The sequence below is a fragment of the Myotis yumanensis genome, unplaced genomic scaffold, assembly GCF_028538775.1.
Source record: "Myotis yumanensis isolate MYYU_CA2020_CCGP unplaced genomic scaffold, mMyoYum1.0.hap1 SCAF_4, whole genome shotgun sequence".
NCBI lineage: Eukaryota > Metazoa > Chordata > Mammalia > Chiroptera > Vespertilionidae > Myotis > Myotis yumanensis.
The window spans coordinates 109,521,220-109,537,285 of record NW_027223755.1 but is presented as its reverse complement, the minus strand read 5'-3'; the positions used below and the strand labels follow the sequence as shown (position 1 = coordinate 109,537,285).

Here is a 16,066-nt window from a genome sequence, read left to right as displayed (position 1 = left end):
GAGACGGGGAGAAGACCACTGGGAGACGATGATTATTGCAGCAGCAGCAGCCGCCGCACCGTCTCACTGGGTCGCTGGCACTAGGCTGACCACTCGCCAGATCGGGAGTCACACGGATGTGCGGTGACCAGATGTGCAGAGAACCCCTTTACTACATGTGAGCTTGGGGTGGGGGGATGGGGGGACTGTGCAGCTGTGGGGCCCCATCTGGCTTCATGCTGGAGTCCCAGCTCCTGCTCTTCGCCTCTGGGAGGTCCCTCCACATTGTCCTCTTTGTCCCACCCCCAGGCCACCTCCAGGCTGCACCCCCTCAGCACATCCTGCCCCTCATGTCGGAGTCTCCTGCGTTGAGAGCCCTCCACCCTTCCCCGCCCACAGCTGCTCTCTCTGGCTCTCCCTGTAGGCTCCTGCTTTCCCCCCACCCTCACCCGTCTTCTTCCCAGGGTTCTCTGGGCCCCAGAGAGCAGGGTTGTGGCCACGGGTGCCGCCGCCCTCCTGGCCCCACAGCAGAGCGCAGGGAGGACAAATGGCTTCATGGTGAGGGACAGCACGTCAGGACTACGTTCCATTATTACTGCGTGTACACCTGCATGGTCCGTGAATTCTCCAGCCGCTCTGGGTGGAGCACTGTTCCTGGGATCAGAGTAGTTCAGCAAGGTGTGGGGGGCACACAGCTCAGACGTGACAGGCCTGGGGTTCGGCCCAGGTCATGGCAGGCAGAGCCTAAGCACAAGCACATGCACCCTGCCTCCTGCCACAGGGGCAGAGCCGGAGCCGCAGAGCCGGACCACAGAGCCTCCTAGCGGGAGGGGTGCTGTGGGACTCGGAGTCGTGTCAGCTCTCTGCCGTGGCCCTCTCAGCAGATAGGACTCCGCTCTCCACGGTAATTACAGCCCCGCCCCCTCCACCTTTTGGGAAAGCTGTGAAGTCGATGACATTGTAGTTGGGAGGGAACTTTTGCAGAATAAAAGCCCTCTTCAGATTTTGCAGATGAATGTCCTCCAGATTTAGGGCCAAAACATCTCTGATTCTGTCTTAACTCTAAATGCACCAAATTCTAGGAATGTGGGTTCTTGTTCCAGGAATTCCAGGAATTCTGTGGTCTGGAATAAGTCACTCCCCGGGTCTGAGGCTCCGGGCTCTCCCAGTGATGCTGCGTGCTGCGCTCAGGCTGGGGCGGAGAGCAGCTGGGGCTCCCGGCGGGCGCCAGCCTCAGGCCCCGCCGCCTTGCCGCCAGCTCCGCCTGAGCCCGATTCTCCTCTCTGTTACTCGTTTTATTTATGCTGTCTCCTTGCTTCCCCTTCTTTTCCAGAGGTTCGTCTGTTTTATTGTTGTTCCCCCCCCCCCCCCCCCCCGAGAGAATCGGCTCTGGGATTTGTGTATCAAGTCTGCGCTTCTGTGTCTCCTTCCTGTAGGTTTGTGTTGTGCTCTTTGAATTTCAGCTGAACATTTTGCTAATGTGTTTTTCCTCTATTAACTTCTTCCATGCTTTAAAAACAACGAACAGGCATTGGAGGGAAGAGATTTCCTCCATGTTCTGACAGGTTGCGTTCTAGCTGTTGTTGCTTACGCACAGTCTGCAGGTGGAGTGTTAACTTCCTTCCCAGCGGCTTCCACAGTAGCCCCTCTTATGTGTGGGTAGACCCCACTGCTCTCCTGGACTCCTGATGGTACCGCACCCCGCACAGGCCATGTTTCTCCTACACACACACCTGTTCACTACAGGAAGCACCCATGGCTTCTCTTGACGTATCCAATGCCAGCTTCACGCCTCCTAGGCTTTGGGGCCACTCTTAGGTAAAACAAGGGGGACTTGAATATAAGCCCTGGGGTTCTGGGACAGCCGCCCTGGTCACTAGGACGGCCGCTAAGTGACTGACGGGTGGCCTCGCTGGAGGCAGGGATGTCACCGCTGGGCTGCTGCTCGCCTCCTGCTTTAACAAGGAGGTGGCACTGGGCGCAGAGCCTTCGGTTCTACCTTCTACTTAGACTTGGACACCACTGAGTTGATATGTGTATATTTTTACATTACCTGGTCCTTGTAACAAGTTACGTTGGCCTTATATATAAGAGAGATCAAGTGTCCTTTCAAAGTGAATTTATTATTTAAAAAGAGATAATGTAGTGAAAATCATTAGTTGATAATATCCAGATTTATCGAGATCCACGAAGGTGAACAAAGTTTTCCAACCCACCCCCCATGCCTCGTCCTGTGACTTTACTTTGTGGAGATTCCCAGAATCCCTGCTGTGTGCGGGGCACCCTTAGTGACTTCTGGCAAAGACACAGATGTTCTCTCTTTTGCGTTCCTTTTGGAATTCCAGTGGGAACTGTGAAGGGGAGAATTGGATATTAAATGTGGAGGCCCGGCTGGTCACCTCTGCCTGGACTCACCGAGCCCTTATGTTTAGAAGCTGCCTGGGATGATTAGTGAATGGAGAAGGGGACTGTGGAGAAGGGGACTGTGGAGAAGGGGACTGTGGAGAAGGGGGCTGTGGAGAAAGGGGTTGAATGATGCCAATCATGGTTATGAGGCCTCTTGCGGAGCGAGGTGTTTGGGGCTCTCTCCCTCCTGACTTGAATGCCTGCTGACGCCCTTTCCTTCCTCGCTCTCATCTCACTGACTGGGGGACGCGTCTTGGTGGTCAGGGAAAACGGAAGCATCGAGTTTATTTAATGACATTGCTATCCGTGATGGTGATGATGTGCCTTTTATTGAACACGTGCTAAGTGCCAGGACTCTGCCCGTTTTTCTTGCATCATCCTATCTTGGCGTCACAATGATCCTATGACAAAGAGGCTTTCATTCCCTTTGAAGATGAGAAAAATCAAGACTCAGGGGGCCTAACCAGCTTGCCCAGGGGTGTCCTGGAGGCAAAGGCAGAGGTGCGACTCAGGCAGAGACGGAGGCCGACTCCAGGACTCGTGTCCCCGGCCACAGAGGGCTTCTGTTTCTCTAGAGTCCGAGCACTTTGAGGCACAGCCATGCGAGTGCCCCGTGCCCGGGCAGCACGCCGCAGCGTGCGTGAAAGAAGGGGGCGCCGCAGTGCTGGGACAGGGACAGGAATGCGGGCACGGAGAGCTTCAGAGCAGCTTCCAGAACAGAAATCACCCCGTGGGCAAACAGTAGGCACCAACTTGTGGTATGGAGTGATATAACTAAGACAGTTGTGGGGGGGAGAGAACGAGAGTACGTTACATCCTTTAACGTACATTTTCTGATGTCCATAGAATAGTTACAAAAATAAAAATGCATAGCACACCTGGCTACACACACACTCCCCCCTCCCCCCTGCCCCAGAACAAGAACCCTCCGCATGTTGTTAGAGTAGAGCTCACCTAGGCCTCCTCCCCTGGTTCTACTGATGAGATCCTGCCGCGTGGAGTCATGGAACTTGTCCTGGCCCTGTCTCCCTTTAGGTTTAAGCTGCTGAGCCAGGAGGAGGGCGAGTACTTCAATGTGCCCGTGCCGCCTGAAGGAGGCGAAGGCAGCGAGGAGCTGCGGCAGAAGTTTGAGGTGAGCTGTCTGTCTCTGCCTCCGTGGAACCGGGGGAGCCTGCCTGTGCTGTCTGTCTCATTCACGGTGCTGTTCCTAGCACGGCCTTTCCTAACGCCAGGCCTTGCCGTGGTGTCCCCCAGAACACTCCCGTGTACCCTTCGAGACCTCAGTTAAATGTCCCTGCCTTGTGAGGCCATCCCTGCCTCCCCTGCAGATTTAGACTTTTCTGGAAAGTGCTCGTTCTCAGCCGGGCGTTTTGGTGCTGTGGTTGGGGGCGGGGGTGACGGTGAACACAGAGACAGAGCAGTGATGTGTTCTGGCGGCTGAGTCGGGGGGTTGCTGAGGGGTAGAGTCTGGGTTGGGTGTGTTGGCAGGTGGTGCTGTCGTGTGGAAAAATGGAACTGACTGCTGGTGACTCCATGAAATACCCGTGGGTGTATCTTCCAAAGAGTCCGAGCCCTGACCTTGGCCCTGACCTTGGCCCTGACCTTGGGCCCTAGTGCTGGCTCTGCTTCTGCCTCCGACACCCCCTTCCCTTCTGTGGGGCCAAGCAGACCCTATTTTCATCTGCCTGAGAGCAACTGGATGTAGGTACATCCCAGTTTCACAGAGAAAGCGTTTTGGGAAGAGGGGCCTGCGTTCTTTCATTATTTGTGTACTGAGTGTTTTTAAAGTTGTTCCATGAGGGAAAACATGATTTTGTTCATGTTTACCAATTTTAGATAAGCAGCGGTGGTTTGCTGACTGAAAAAACGTACAGCATAGCTAGAAAAACAGATCGCCATCACTGCTATCTATCAAAAACCTCACAAGCAAATGAAAAAATACAACCAGGGAACGTTTTTTGGACGAGAGGCCCACGGTGCTTTGAGGACGTAGAGGGAATGTAAGCTTGTCTGGAGCACGGGGGTGGCGTCCCTGAGGAAACAGCAGCGGGAGTTACCAAGTAAAGAGGGGAAGTATCCCGTGCAGCGAGGGCAGCATGCGCAAAGGCCCTGTGGCAGGAGTGGCAGCCGCAGCATGAGACTGGCCACAAGGCACTGTGGGAGAGCAGGGAGAGCCGAAGGTGAGCTGAGGCAGGGCTGCAGTGGGAGGGCAGGTCCAGAAGGTCTGTGCTGGCCGTAGCAAGGATTTTGCCTTTTATTTCGAGAGCCATGTTAGTTTTCCCCTGAACTTGACAGAAACAGCACTTGAGTGTTGACCCATATCTTGAGCCTGTGCCCTCCACAAAACCTGGACGATGGTGACAGCCCTGACCCCGTGGGATATCCTTTCCTGGAAGCAAGTGGAATAGCATGCTGGCCTTGAGCTTAAGCTGAACTTGGTAACTGAGGGTCATTCCCGTACACTTGGGTCAAGGCCAGAGGCGCTGATGGACGGACTTCCCACCCAGCCGTGCTGAGAGCTGGACACTGACTGATAAACAGTCCTTCCCAAGACCGTTTCTGTCTCTCCCTCCCCTGAAGGCGTGTCCATTTGCTGCTGTTAAGTGTGTTGCTGTGGGTGACAAAACACCAGGGCAGCTTTTCCTTGTAAACAATGAAGTCGCAACTTTGCAAAATGATTTCTTCTGTCCTCGGGCAGAAGGAACACAAGGAACACGTTTCCTGCTCGAGCAGAGCATTTGCCGGGGCCAGTTCCTGGCGTGAGGGAACCGGCTGCTTCGTCCCGTGCTCCCGGCAAGAGCCCGCGCGTGCTGGCATGTACCTGGGTGATAATCGCTCCGGGCCAGAGCTGTTGGCCTAAACACGTTTCCAACAGACTGAGAAGTGTTCTCAGACACACAGAAGAATTTCAGTTGACCTTGAACGGGAGAAATTGTAATCCCTGTGCAATAACCAATTAGCACCTAGAATGACTCAGAGATTATTTTCAAGTCTCTGATCTGGAGAAATTCCAAGTGACGGTAAAGTCAAGCTGCTGGAGTTGGGGTATTAGACTTCACAGTTGGGGTGTGTGGGGTGCAGCTGCCACGTGTGGTGCATTCCAGAAGGTCGGAGTGGGCTGAAGGACTGTCTTCTGATTGTGGGCTTGCCGATGGGCCAGAGAAGGGAAGGCACCATTCTGGATGTTCAGAATGGGTTTTGGGAGATTTTTCTAAAAAATTTCTTAGAGTTTTTAGATTTAAACGTGCCAACTATGTGCTGTGTATTGTTTTAAGTGCTTTAGAAATACTAACTCATTGAATTTCCTCCTCGTGACCACTTTGAATGGTAGATGCTATTGGCAGCCCCATGTCTCTTTCCCCAATGAGGCCCCGAGAGGTTCAGCCACTTTCTCACATCCCACACTGCTCACTGCCCTGCCTTGTGAGTCCCCGGCAGCGGACGGACTGTGAGGACATGAGCGCAGGCATTTCTCTGGAGGAGGTCCGAAGGGATGTGCGGGAAGCGGGGGGCTGAAGTGCCCATGCTGTCAGCCACGTACGCTGTGGGCACCCGGGGCTTCGTCCGCTGGGAACTGCACATGTGCTCAGGGTTCCCAGTCGAGGGGCAGGAGGCTGAAGTACCCACCTGGGCCCTTGCTTTCGTGCTGAGGGCTGCTTCCAGGGAGGTAACTTGCCAGCACTTCCCACTTGCCCTGCCAGTGAGCTGTGCGCTCATGCACCAGGGGAGCCCAAGGCAGGGCCACAGGGGTCCTGGGCCAGCAGCCCCGTGTGGAGAGGATGTCCCACTGGGCCCTGGGGTTGGGTGCACCACCCTCCCAGCACGTGCATGTGTCTACCAGCCCAGAAGCTCTGCACACCCCACAGTTTGAGGAATTTCTGAGGCTTCATTATGCAGGCATGATCGATTGGTTATTAACTCCATCTCCAGCCCCAGAAGATGGGGGCCGAAAGTTCCAAGCTCCCAGTCATGGTTGGTCCCGCTGGGACAGCCTCCATCCAGAGGACATTCAGGAGCCCACCGGCAGTCCCCGTGTTAGGAAAAAGGATGCTCCTATTACCCAGGAAATCACAAGGGCTTTAGGAACTCGGATCAAAGGCCAAATAGTAGAACAAAGGACGCTCCCCGCAGCCCTGTCACCCAGGAGATTCCAAGGGTTTCAGGAGCTCTCTGTCTGGAAAACCAGGGGCAGAGACCAAACATATACTTCTTATTGTGTCACATCCTATGGCTCCATGTAGGTGACGCTACAACACTGACCTCCAGGGATGGAGGTGGGAGCGGGGAGTCCTGTGTGGGAAGGAGGGAGGGGCCGCAGGACTTCCTGAGGGTGGAAATGTTCTGCATCCTGATGGGGGTTTGGGTTACTTGTGTGTATACATTTGTCAGAACTCGCAGAACTGCACACCTAAGATTTATGCATTTCACTCTATCCACCTCAACCTTTAAAACATTAAAACGAAAAAAATGGTGGATGTTTTGTCAGCATGACAAGCAGAATGCTGGTGGAACCACCCGTGGAGAAGACAGACACCGGGCAGTGTTAAGGCTCGAGGGAAGGGGGAATCGCGCTGACTGAAATCAGACCAGCCACCTCTTCCCCCTCCCGCTCACACGCCAAAGTTTACCCTCCCCCACTTCTCATCTCACTGAAGAGCGCCACCACCCTCCCAGGTGCTCCAAACAGAGCTGTCCTTCACTCCTGACCTCCCTCCCCCGATCCGTGTTCAGCCCTGAGAAGTCTGTCTCCTGCTTCATTCCCTCCACACTGCAGGCACTGAGTCAGGCCCCGCCATTTCTCACCGTGATGACTGCAATCACTTCCTAAAGGTTTCAAACTGGCCTTCTCTAACTGGGTCCCTTTCCTAAATGCAGAGTGCTGTTCCCAGGGCCCTGTGACAGCCTCCTGTGCTCAGATCAACCCAGACTCCTTGATGGGGTGTGCAAGGCTTTCTCGGCTCCTGGCTGCCTCCCAGGCCACATCTGCCTTGCCTTCAGTGTTCCAGCCAGATTTTAGTCTTTGAATGTGTCTTGTTGTCGGCTCCATAAAGGCTTTCTGCTGCTGACTCCAAATTCTTCACCTGGATAACTCCCAAATACATTTTGTGCAGAGGACCCAATTCCTGCTGGGATGCAAATTCTTTGAGCATCTGTATCTGCTTTGCTCCCTGATGGAGCCTCAGAATCTAGGGCAATACCTGGCATGCAGCAGGCACTCAGTAAGTATTTCTTGAATGAATGAATGGATCTTCCCTGATATTAAACCCCATGGAAAGCTTTCTGTTGCCTCTTTGTCTTATAAAGACAAGTGAGTAATGCAACAATAATAATGTCTACCATCCATTGAGCATCTACTAAGTGACAGGAATGGTGCTGAGAACTTTGTGATACATTTTCTCATGCCATTAACTCATTTTCTTGGAAAGGGGACCGAGATTTAGAAAGGTTCATTAAGCAAGTGCAAGTAAGTGTCTCTCTGTGGTGGTAGGCAGTCCTCATGGAGCTTGTGTTCTAGTGTGAGCAGAAAGACAATAAGTTAAGAAACAAGTACATATCTGGTTTGTAAGGTGGTGATAAGAGGTATGAAGAAAATAAAGTAAATAAGGGGGAGGGAGATTGCTGAGAGCTATTTCATGTCAGGCACTTGGGCTCTCTTAGAGGTGAGGGAGCTCTGGGGAAAGACCTCCAGTCACAAGAAGTGCAAAGGCCCTGGGAAAAGAATGTGTTTGGTGTTTTCAGAGAACGGCAATGAGCCATCTGGTTATAGCAAGGAGAAGGGGCTGAAATAAGAGAGTGCAGAGGAGCCAGGTTATCTGTGGCCTTTGCCTATTTCTCTGACAGAGACAGGAAGATTTGGGATGTTTGGTGGAGGAGAGTTGTGAGCCAGGATTACACAGCTTGTCTACTGCCAGAGTTGGGAATTCTAAGCTGAGCTTTTAATGCCACAATTTTCTCACTCCTAGAAGCAAATCCAGTAACAAGGCCCTGGCAGCTGCAGGTCTCCCTGCTGTTCTCCTATCTCTTCTTGTTCCAGAGCATTTGCTGCCATTTGACTCCCCCATTGCCTCACCCATTCATTTATCCATTTGACCAGAAACTATATTGGTTGTCAGGGAAACTGTGGAGAATGAGATACAGTCTGTGCCCTCACTGTTTTAGTGTGCCTAGGGCGAAAAGTGAACAGGCAGTTATCATCCAGTATAAATGGGAGGTGAAATGAATGAAGGAAACAAATACTAGTAGGGACACCTAGTCCAGACACAAGGAATCAAGGAGGACTTGCCCGAGGAAGTGAAACTGGGGTAACTAAGTTGACGAAAGAAGGAAGGGGAGAGAATAGCCATCCAGAGAGAAGCAAGAGCACGTGCAAAGGCCCTGAGGTGGGAGGTGAAAGAATGAAGCTGGGTTGCAGGGAAGAAGGGCTCAAGGAGTGATGTGGTGGGAGAGCCAGGTAGGGCCCAATCGTGCTGGGCCATATTGGCCAGTACACGCTTCAAGGTCTTTATCCTAAAAATGAGTCACCACTGAAGCATTTTAAGCAGGTAGTGACTCGGTTGGGTGTGAGGAAGTGGAATCTTGCTCTGGCTTCATGTGAAGCCCAGTGTGGAGGGAACCAAGGTGACTGTCCAGGTGAGGGCTGATGGCAGGTGATGTTGGTGGAGATGGAAAGAAGATGAATTCTAGAAGCCGCGAGGAGGAAAAGGTGACTGCTTCTGGTGAGATGTGAGGGCTTCAAGAGAAATGGAGGTGCCAAGGATGGCCTCCAGGTTCTGGACTTGCAGAGTGGGCTGTTGGCCATGCTTTTCATGGGATAGGGGTGTGTGAGTGTCTATATGTGTCTTCCTACAAAGGCATCGTCAAACCTTAATGATGTGTCTTTTTTTTTTTTTCCGGTTTATGACTTGGCTTTTTAATGATGTGTCTTGTGTTTCCCCCTCCAGAGGGCCAAGATCGGCCAGACACCCAAGACTCCAGAAGAAAAAACTACCAACACCATAGCCAAATTTGACAACAATGGGAACAGGGACCGGATGAAGCTGAGTGATTTTAACTTCCTGATGGTGCTTGGGAAAGGCAGCTTTGGCAAGGTACAGTGTGGTTTGGTGGTTGTACCTGCTCCAGAAAAAAAATTACTAAAAAGGCGAACACATTTGTCTGAGAAGGTGACATACAAACTGAGACCTGAGGATGAGAATGAACAAGCTAAACATTCAAAGAGCTAGGAGAGAACAGCATGTGCAAAGGTCCTGGGGTAGGGAGGGCTTGGTACATTTTAGGTACCATCAGGAGTTGGGGCCAAAATGTCATGAATGAGGGAGGTAGTAGGATGTGAGGTTGAAGAAATGGGCAGGGCCTGGTCATGCAGAGCCTTATGAGCTGTGGTGGGGAGTTTGGATTTTACTCATAGTGCAGTGGGGAGCCTCTGAAAGATTTTAAGCAGAGAAGTGACACAATCAGATTTGCCTTTTGGAAAAGATCACTCTTGCAGCTAAGAATGGAGACAGTGCCTTTCACATAGCAGCACAGTTGAAGGATGACCCTGGGCCTTGTAGAGTGGTTCTGGATGCTTTTATAGATGCCTGGAGAGACTGTTTTACTGAACCTGAGATGGTATTATAAGTATTCCTGACTTGTTTAGTGTTGCGTTGAGCCTTTTAAGCCCTTTGTGTGCCACAGATATGTCTAGTATAAATCTCATACCATGAACTCGGGTGTGCAAAGAATACAAGTTTCTTTCCCATCTCTGTAGCTTAAGTAAGATATGAGTTATCCTGGAGTTGCCCTCACCCTGCTCGTACCCCAGCTGTGAGTCAGCTGGTGAGTCCCAGCACCTGCTCCCCCAGAGCACGTCGTGCACTGACACTTCTCTCCACGCTCCCCATGCGACCTACGCTAACCGTGTACTCCACTGACTGCTGCAGAAACTCCTCGCTGCTGTCCCGCTGCCACCCGTGACCTATAGTAACACCCCTTCCACGTAGCAGCCATCGTCATTTCTTAAAACACTACATTAGGTCAAGGCACTCCCCTGCTTGCAACACTCCAATGACATCTCTTCACAATTAGGATAAATTCTATACTATGTCGTGGCTTACATCATTCTTTTTTGTAAAATATATTTTTATTGATTTCAGAGAGGAAAGGAGAGGGAGAAAGAGATAGAAACATCAATGATGAGAGAGAACCAATGACTGGCTGCCTTTTGCATACCCCACATTAGGGATCGAATCCAAAACCCAGGCATGTGCCCCAACTGGGCTTGTAACTGTGACCTCCTGGTTCAACCACTGAGCCACACCGGCCGGGTTGACTTACATCATTCTTAATTATGACCCTTGATATAAACCCCACTCAACAACTTCCTTTTCTTCCTCCCGCCACCCACTCTGCTTGGTGGTTCCTGGGATTGTGAAACAGACAAAGCTCCTTCTGCCTTGGAGGGTTTGTGATGCGTGGCTGGCTCCTTCTCGTCATTCCCAACGCGACTTAGAGGTTGTCTCTTTCGGGAAGCCTTCCCAGACTGCCTCCTCAGAGAGCCACTCATTCATCCTTCACTATATTTAACTCTCGCAGCACCCATCACCCGGTGATACTTTTCTTGCTTGTATCGGTTTGTCGTTCTTCTCCTCCTAAGATCTGACCTGCACGAGAGCAGGGACCTTCTCTATCGTGTTCAGCACTGAACTCCCAGTGCCTGTGGATTGAGTTGAGTCAGGGCCGAGACTGAATGCTAGATTTTCTCTATGGGGCCCAGTCATCTGCTGAGATGGGTTGGGGATCTGGCCCACGCGGGAACAGCCTCTCGTGGGATGGGCATTGAGAGCAGGAGCACGCAGTAGGGTTGCTGATGGGCATTGAGAGCAGGAGCATGCAGTAGGGTTGCTGAGCAGTCCCACATACCCGGTAAGAAGTTGGTAATGGCAGTGGTCCACCCCACTGCATGCTCTTTGCCAGCAGCTCTGAGCAGCCTAGATGTGGAGACGTGGATGGTGGGTGGAGTTTACAGTAATAAGGGAGGTAAGGATTCTGGGATGAGGGATGCCCACTTCCAGCAGGTTCTCAGCAAAAGCAGAGCGAATAGATGAATGCAGACAGTGTCTAGACTGGGCTGGGAGGAAGTCAGAGCAGGACGAAGTCAGAGCAGGAGGTGAGAAAGAAGGAGTCTGGAGGCCTGGGATGAAAACAAATGGATGAGGTCAAGAGATTTAAGACGCTAAGAACAGAGGCATTTAGATCCAAAGTTGGGGCGGTTTCCATGATGACATGGAAGAAAGTGGCCTAAATGAAGAGTTCTAATAGGCTGAGGCTGTTGGAAAGTTTTTAAAATTATATTTTTAGCAAGCACGACATCCCTGGTTCCTCATTAAAATTATATTTAAAGGGTAAATATTTCAAAGTCTTGCTCCCACCCAAGTTCGCATCTTTTCGTGGCCCCTCCCTGCTACTGCCCTTCATAGGTTAACACTTTTGTTCATTTCATTTGCATCTTTCCAGTGTCTCCATGTTAATTTAACAAACATAAATGTGCATTTTTATTCTTGGCTTTGTTACCTCCAGAGTTAACAGTGTAGGGTGGAGAGTTTTTTATTGAGGAATGGAAGCTCCAGAGGGCCTCGTGGAAAGGGTTGGGGCTGGGGGGGGGTGGGGTGGAGAGGTGGGAGAGCGGACCATTGGGGAGCAGTGAGGGAGCGAGCAAGTATAGATGATATGTTTCTATGGAAACTGTTATAATGATTGAAAGTTCAGTTTCAGACTCGGGATATGGCATCAAATAAATGACAACAACAGTATGTCATGAAAGCAACTAGGATAACAGAAACCTCTGTGATCCTTCAAAACAAGTAGTCATCCTTTGCCACCCTCGTTTGCCAACCGTGGTTTTACATTTAGATGCCCGAGTTTCCCATTTTGCGATAGATCACACCCCTTAAAGGGGAGAGCACCGCAGGGCAGTTGCTACCCCCCACGTTTTCATGCATTTCAAAGCAAGTTGCAGATGTTGGTACACTGTGCCCCTAAACTCTTCAGCATGCGTATCATTGAACCAGAATTCAATATTTGTTTTTAACTGTTTTAAGGGGAAATCTACATACAACGAAGAACACAAATAAGTATAGCAGCCTATGAGTTTTGAAAAACATGTACTTCGAAACCCTGTGGGGATGTACATATTAATCTGAAAAATCACACAGATGTGATGTGCCACTAAGTCAGATGCACCGAGGGCGCCTGCGGAGTGGGGGCGGCCTCGCTGAAGGCAGGGAAGGCTTCCAGGCCAAAGGGACTCGAGCGATATCTGGAGGACTGGCAAAGGACACAGACTGGCACAGAACAGATGGAGCTCTCAGAAGCCTCCTCTTCCTGGTCAGACCCCCAGCCAGGCTTGGTTGATCTGGGTGTGGCCAGGGCACTAGGCTCCTTTGTTAGCCAGGGTGAATTCAACTGTGGGGCCGCCCCCCCCCCCCAGCCCCCCCCCCCCCCATCCCATGTGTACTGGCTCAGACACCATGGAAGCTTCCTTTTCACTCATGCAGCAGTACCAGATGAGTGTTTCTGGCCTTGCCCACATTCTCCATGTAGTGGTTAAGGGATCCAGGTTCCTTCCATCTCATGTGGCTCCATCAATTCCTATGGCCTTGTTCTGTCTACATTCAGAGGCAGAGGGGAAAGAGAGTATGGAGGAGGCTCAAGCTGCTTCCGAAAAGTCTTAGTTTGGAAATGGTACCCTTCACTTCTGCCGACCCACTATTAGAGAGAACTTAGTCGCATGGCCTTCCCTCATGCAAGGGAGGCCGGGAGAACAACTTTGGTGGAAAGCTAATCTCTCAGCTACACTCTCTGCTTTTCAGCTGCTGTTGGAGTTTTTCTTGGGGACACAAGAGACCTTCTGCTTTCCCCTTTAAAACTCCCCATCTAGCCGAACCGGTTTGGCTCAGTGGATAGGGCGTCAGCCTGCGGACTCAAGGGTCCCGGGTTCGATTCCGGTCAAGGGCATGTACCCTGGTTGCGGGCACATCCCCAGGGGGGTGCGTGCAGGAGGCAGCTGATCTATCTGATCTCTCTCATTGATGTTTCTAACTCTCTATCCCTCTCCCTTCTTCTCTGTAAAAAATCAATAAAATATATTTAAAAACAACAACAACAAAAAAAAACTCCCCATCTATCACACCCACATGCAGAAGACTTCAAGCTCCTCCTCCCAGTGACATTTCCTTGGTTCAAATCATGGAACGTTCCAGGTGTTAGTGCTGCTTTTCCTGAAGCACAGCATAAGCTGGGGGTAAATCAAATAGGAAGTTAGTGTATGAAAGGAAAAGAAAAAAATGGAAAGCCTTTAGAAGCTGGGGCTCACATATTACATTTATCATTTCAAAAAGTCCCATCCAGGTCTGTTACTCTATATAAGTGGTTCTCAACCTTGTCTGCGGAAATTCTGTTTCTTTGTTATGGGGTGAGGCCACAACATTAGAAACAAAGAAACAGAATTTCTGGAGGATGAGGCCCAGAAATCAGGATTTTAAAAAGATTCCCAGGTGATTCTAATGTGCAGCCAAGGTTGAGAACCACTGCTCTATATGCATCTAAGAAGCACTAAAATCAGAACCTGAGAGGTGAAAACAAAACCCTAGCCTTCTGCTTTCCTGCTTGAGGGCCCGACTGTCACTAAGGAGGCCATGGGGATGGGGATGCGGCTGGGGCCCCTCCCAGACCCAGCACGTGTGCTCTCCAAGGTGCTGATCCAACTCCTTCTGCTAATAATTCACACAGGCAACAGGGATGAGTAGCGCCTTGGCCAAGTTTCCTCAATATTGTTATTCATGCACCTGTTTACTGTTTGCCGTATACATACCTCCTTTCTACTACCTTAAATATTTTCTTTAAGTTGATGTAGTTGACTTCCTTTTCTTTTCCTTTTTTTAAACACTCACCCAAGAATATGTTTTTATTGATTTTGGGGTAGGGGGAGAGAGAGAGAGAGAGAGAGAGAGAGAGAGAGAAGCATTGATGTGAGAGAGAAACATTGATCTGTTGCCTCCTGTACATGCCCTGATCAGGGATTGAAGCCAAAACCTAGGTATGTGCCCTGACTGCGAATTGAACCCTCAACCCTTTTAGTGTATGGGACAATGCCCCAACCAACTGAGCCACCCGGCCAGGGCTGACTTCCTTTTCTTGTTCTTAGCATTGCCCAAAGCAGTAATATTGGTGAAACCACAGGCTTGATCTGCCTGTTGTATATTTATTAGAGGCCTGGTGCATGAAATTTGTGCACTTTGGGGGGGGGGATCCCCTCAGTCCAGATTGCAAGAGGGCGCAGGCTAGGCTGCCCCACGGGAGCTCCTGGATCACAGGCTCCAGACAGCTGGCAGCCTTTGCCTCTGCCGCCTTGACCCCCCTCCCAGAGAACCAGTTCACATTTGCTGTCTGCTCTTGCTTCCTGCCTTCTCTTTGGCTCCATCCCAATTACAGCACCCTCCTCCCAGCCCCCAGTCTCGTATGCGACTCTGATTGCTGCGCATTTTTGCCAACTCATCTCCCCAAATCCTGCGAGGCCCTCTCACTCTCCCAATCCTTCCAGGCCCTTCCCCTGCAGGGGCTGGCTCGGCTCTTCTGCCGCCTTCGCTCCTGAGTACGCAGTAAGTGACAGACAAGAACATATAAGGGTCCCTTTCCCCAATAAAGACAACTACAATAGAGAAAGGGAGGTGCCTGGAAGTTGGGCTTCCAGTCCCCTGTCCTGCAGGAAGCAGCCGCCGAGTGGGAGTGAGGACGGGGGATTCACTGGAAAGACGGGGCGTGCTTCTGTGTGTCTCCCGGCGCCAAAGGCAGGGTAGGGCGTGCTGTGAGAAGGCAAGGGCTTCCGGAAGCCCCACTGCCATGGTCTGTCCTGGCCCCCGCCTGTCACCCTGCTTCTGGCCCTGCCTCCCACCATCTCTCTCAGCGTCTGCTGCTCTCAGTTCTCAGCGTCTCATCCCCAGGCTGAGAACACCTAGAGTCTAAGTCCCAGGAAAGAGAAGCTGTGGCTCAGGGATCCTCGTGGTTCAATTGGCCAAGGGGGGGCGCACTTTCCATCCAGCCTGAGGAAGGCTGACCCGAGGACTGGAAAGCAGGTGTGGAATGCGCAGCTTCCCTGAGAAAAGGGGGAAAACACGGGAGTTGAAGTCTGCATGCTCTTTAACGTTGCCTGGCTCTTTGGGAAAAACAATCCGAAGTTAAACCTGGTCCTTTCACTGAAGGGCCAGCTGGTGCCTGTTAACAGGGAACTGTCTCAGGGGGTCATTCACGGCCACTGGTCCCATTCCTGAGCTGCAGGTCCCGCCGCCCTCCATGCATCCACCGCACCCACATCCCCCTGAGCTGGTGCAGAGGCTCACAGCTCTGCTGTGATGCGTTCCTGGCTCCCAGCAGCATGGCCATCATCTAAAACAGTGGTTCTCAACCTTGGCCGCACATTAGAATCACCTGGGAATCTTTTTAAAATCCTGATTTCTGGGCCTCATCCTCCAGAAATTCTGTTTCTTTGTTATGGGGTGGGGCCACAACATTAGTAACAAAGAAACAGAATTTCCGGAGGATGAGGCCCAGAAATCAGGATTTTAAAAAGATTCCCAGGTGATTCTAATGTGCCGCCAAGGTTGAGAACCACTGATCTAAAACAGCCCTAACAGCGGAATCCTGT

At 51.4% G+C, this 16,066-nt stretch overlaps 1 protein-coding gene across 2 annotated transcripts in view; it reads left to right on the top strand.

Annotated features, from left to right (window-relative positions):
- Positions 1 to 16,066, top strand: part of PRKCB (protein kinase C beta) — a 290,571-nt gene that overhangs the window by 217,263 nt on the left and 57,242 nt on the right. For both annotated transcript variants that reach the window (XM_070413662.1, XM_070413661.1), the window contains exons 8-9: positions 3,421 to 3,517; positions 9,327 to 9,473. In XM_070413662.1, the coding sequence (XP_070269763.1) occupies positions 3,421 to 3,517; positions 9,327 to 9,473 (244 nt within the window). The remainder of the gene's footprint in view (positions 1 to 3,420; positions 3,518 to 9,326; positions 9,474 to 16,066) is intronic.